General features: G+C 36.9%; 1 protein-coding gene across 4 annotated transcripts in view; it reads right to left on the bottom strand.

Moving 5' to 3' along the window:
• Positions 1-1,619: 1,619 nt before the first annotated feature.
• The window catches only part of Otogl (otogelin like), a 121,477-nt gene continuing 119,316 nt past the window's right edge, over positions 1,620-3,780 (bottom strand). For all 4 annotated transcript variants that reach the window (XM_050135533.1, XM_050135530.1, XM_050135532.1 and 1 more), the window contains 2 exons: positions 2,606-2,685; positions 1,620-1,956 (listed from right to left, as the gene is read on the bottom strand). In XM_050135533.1, the coding sequence (XP_049991490.1) occupies positions 1,756-1,956; positions 2,606-2,685 (281 nt within the window). In that variant the 3' untranslated portion in view covers positions 1,620-1,755. The remainder of the gene's footprint in view (positions 1,957-2,605; positions 2,686-3,780) is intronic.

The following is a 3,780-nucleotide window of genomic DNA, read 5'->3' on the forward strand; positions in this document are numbered from 1 at the left end:
GTATATATCTAAAGAAAACACTAATTTTTTTTTTTTTTTTTTGGTTTCTCGAGACAGGGTTTCTCTGTGGCTTTGGAGTTTGTCCTGGAACTAGCTCTTGTAGACCAGGCTGGTCTCGAACTCACAGAGATCCGCCTGCCTCTGCCTCCCCAGTGCTGGGATTAAAGGTGTGCGTCACCACCGCCCGGTGAGGGGGAAAAAAAGGGGGAGAAAGAAAACACTGATATTAAAACACACAAGTTAAATCATTTTTCATATACAGTAGACATTGGGACTTTCCAGAAAACACTCACCCATTTATTAGCAAGCCTGGGGATCCAAACACTTCATAACCACAGCATTTCTTGGAAGCATCATTGTTAAATGGAAACATTAATGTCTGAAAACAAGTCACACAGCTCAAGTCGACCCTCACTTATTAAGCCCCAAGCACTGGCTTTTCAATGAAACTTTAATGTCCGTTTATTGATATTGAACTTCATTAGCATTCTCTTTTGACTCAGGAATCACACTGAGGCATTCTCTTTTGACTCAGGAAGAAACTCAAATAATTATATACTCCGTGCCAGAAAGATTTTGGGAGTTTGTAAAGATCTCCAAGCAGATTATTTGCAAATATCAACGATTCACGGTCGTTTCAGAGAACAGCATCGCACTCTAACATTATGAATACATTCAGATAATTTTACATTAGTCTTCACTGACAGAGCAGCAGCTTTAATGGCAAAGGTAGGTCTCAGGTTTCAGAGAGGACCGATATATTTAGAAATAGTCCCCGGTTATAAATAAAGGAACTAAATGTTAAATAAGAACAATATAATTAATCATTTTAAAGGTATAAAAAATATAGCTCCAAGTCTTCCTCTATGTAGTGACTGATGCTATGACCTCCTGTTCCTTATTATTGAAATAACTATTATTGCAGGTGTGGCATCCTAAATGGATATTGGATTTAAGCTTTTTAATCCTATCCAGTGCTATTTAATAATGGAAGATCATGTGACGTTTTGTCTCCTTGCTCTATCATTTGAAATACAAGAGCATGAAACCAGAAGCAAAAAGACCTAGAAAGTAGTCTAGTATTTAACACACGCTTACCACATTGTTGCTACGTGTGTTTTTAGAAGTCACAAAAGTGTTTTTGGTAAGGTCACACCTGGAAAACAGAGAGGTAGGTCTGCAGTAACATTCCTAAGATTTGGTGAAGTGTTAACTAAACTAACAACCTGGTTCTTCGTTCTGTTTCTAAGCACACAACTCTGTGGTTATCTATCAGCCAATTATAACCAATCACATTGGCCAGAGTACGCAGTAGAAATTAAAGTCTACCTCGATTTAGACAGCTATGGCAGACCACAAAACAAAACAAAGAAGAGAGAGAGAGAAAGAGAGAGAGAGAGAGAGAGAGAGAGAGAGAGAGAGAGAGAACTAGGTACTGAAATGGAAGGAATTCAGCAACACAGTCTTCTACTTTATAAGAATATTTTAATTCGCCCAAAACTGCAGTTATAAATACAACAGCATTGCTAAAAAAAAAAACTTGGAGTAATTTTATTCTCCGACATAAAACTATAAATCGCATTTTTCTATGGAGACTATACACAGTTTGTACCGACTGTTAAGCTGTCCGATTCCACGAGCGTTAGGAACACGTTATCGTTATATGGTGTCTGTCCGTCGTGTGCCTGCATAAGCGTGATGGGCTGATGTCGCCTGGCACGGCGCTGTTGTGCAGAGTTCTTCCTATGTAGGCGCTCAGTTCCACTGGCACGTGCAGTCTACCGGCTCCTGGAGCGTGTACATGACTTCTGTGCCGTTTCCCGAGCAGTGCAGAGGCACGGTGACGTTCCGCACCCCGTTTTCACGGCAGCACTTGCAGAACCTCAGGTGGCTTTCCACGTTGATGTTATAGATGGTAGCCGACGGGCACTTCCCATCACAAGATGCCACACTCACCTGCGAGGACAGATAATGAGAAAAAAAATCTTCAGATGCGTCCAGCATTGCTGGTTGTTTGATTCCTCCAAAGAGTCAGTAAGAGCTTTTTTACTATTTCATGCCCCAATCTTTTATGTTTAAAAGATTATGGAACCACTACATTAGAATATGACTCATATATACATCAAAGGGTTTTTATGTGGCCATCCTGAATACAGCAATGTTTACATAATTCAAAACTGAACTGTGCAAGCATAACTCAATAGAAATATGAAATAACTAAGTCCCAGCCCAATAATCCTCTTGTCCCTGGTGTTCCCTTCTGGTACAAGTACAGCATAGCATTAAGTAGACCATACTAAAAAGAGGAAAGTAATAGCTCTGACTACAGGTTTGTCTTTAGCACTGTAATTTTACTCAGAGAAAATAGTCTAATATATGTAGATTGCATTAATCTCTCTAGATTGCAATTATCACTGAGAACTATTGATTATTTATGCTAAGAATAATTTATAATTCTTCAGAAACCAGATATTTTAATATTAGAGGATAGGAACGCTCTCAAAGTTAAATACTATATGTTGCTGTTTTCTTGGCATATTTGTCTGCCACAGATTTCCAGAAACACAAATATTCTTTATGTAACCAACTTTATTTTCCCACTTACAGAGCTGTGGCTTAAACAATCCTGTTTCTTTATGATGGATTTAATGATCACTTTCTGGCATATTCTTTCTTCTCGTTTGCCTGAAAAAAAAACAGAGAATGTATTTGTTCATTAAAAAGCCTAAGAAAGGGGATAAAAAGATGATCGAGTGCTTAAGAGTCCTTGCTGATGACTTGAGTTCAGTTCCCAGCACTCACATCAATGGCTCACAACTCTCTGTAAATCCAGTTCCAGGGGACCTGACACCTCTGGCCCCTCCGTGAACCACAATCATGTGAACATACTCATACCTCCACAGAATTACAAATAAAAATAATCAATAAATATTACAAGCCCATGTAAAATGCTTTCCAAATTTAAAACACAAATATAATTAGATTGAAAAGGTGGTGTATTTATTTAAAACATATAGTCACTATTAATTTTTTTCAAACTCTAATCTTAGAAATTACATACATAATATCTGTTTTCTCCTTTTATATAGCTTGGATCATCTAGATTCACAGTTAATTTCACTTTTTAACTCATTATCTTAGAATAATCATTATCATTATTAGTCAAAAACATTACAAATGTGAAATAATGAATTTTATATTTAACTATAATTGGTGCAAATATGAAATATGAGGATATAATTCACTAATACACAACAATTTTTAAATAAAACTGGGGTTAAAAACGAAACATTCTAAGTACTCATTAATATGCTAAGTAACTTAATTGTCAGCCTTTTGTAAAACATGAGTGATTCATACTTTATTCTGTGACTCTGAAATGGTCTTTCAGACATTGATCAGTTATTGATTGGTAGTGTTCTACAAGCCTCTGAATTTCATAAAAAACATCATGTTAATAGCAAAGGTTTGAAGAAAGAGTTTTCTATTACATGGCAACAAGCTAAGGAGATTGTAAAGAAATGCCCTACTTGCTGTTTCTATAACCAAATGGCCACTGCCTGCAGGGGCTAATCCAAAGGGCACACATAGAAATGAAATCTGGCAGATGGATGTGTTCCACTTTGCAGAATTTGGCAAATTGAAGTATGTTTACCACACCATTGACACTTATTCAGGCTTTCAGTGGGCAACTGCTTTAAGTTCAGAAAAAGCTGATTCAGTAATCACTCATTTATTAGAAGTCATGGCTATCATGGGTATACCTACACAAATAAAGAC

Source organism: Alexandromys fortis, unplaced genomic scaffold (assembly GCF_014885135.2).
Source record: "Alexandromys fortis isolate MF-2015 unplaced genomic scaffold, M_Fortis_MF-2015_v1.1 scaffold_24, whole genome shotgun sequence".
Taxonomy (NCBI): Eukaryota; Metazoa; Chordata; class Mammalia; order Rodentia; family Cricetidae; genus Alexandromys; species Alexandromys fortis.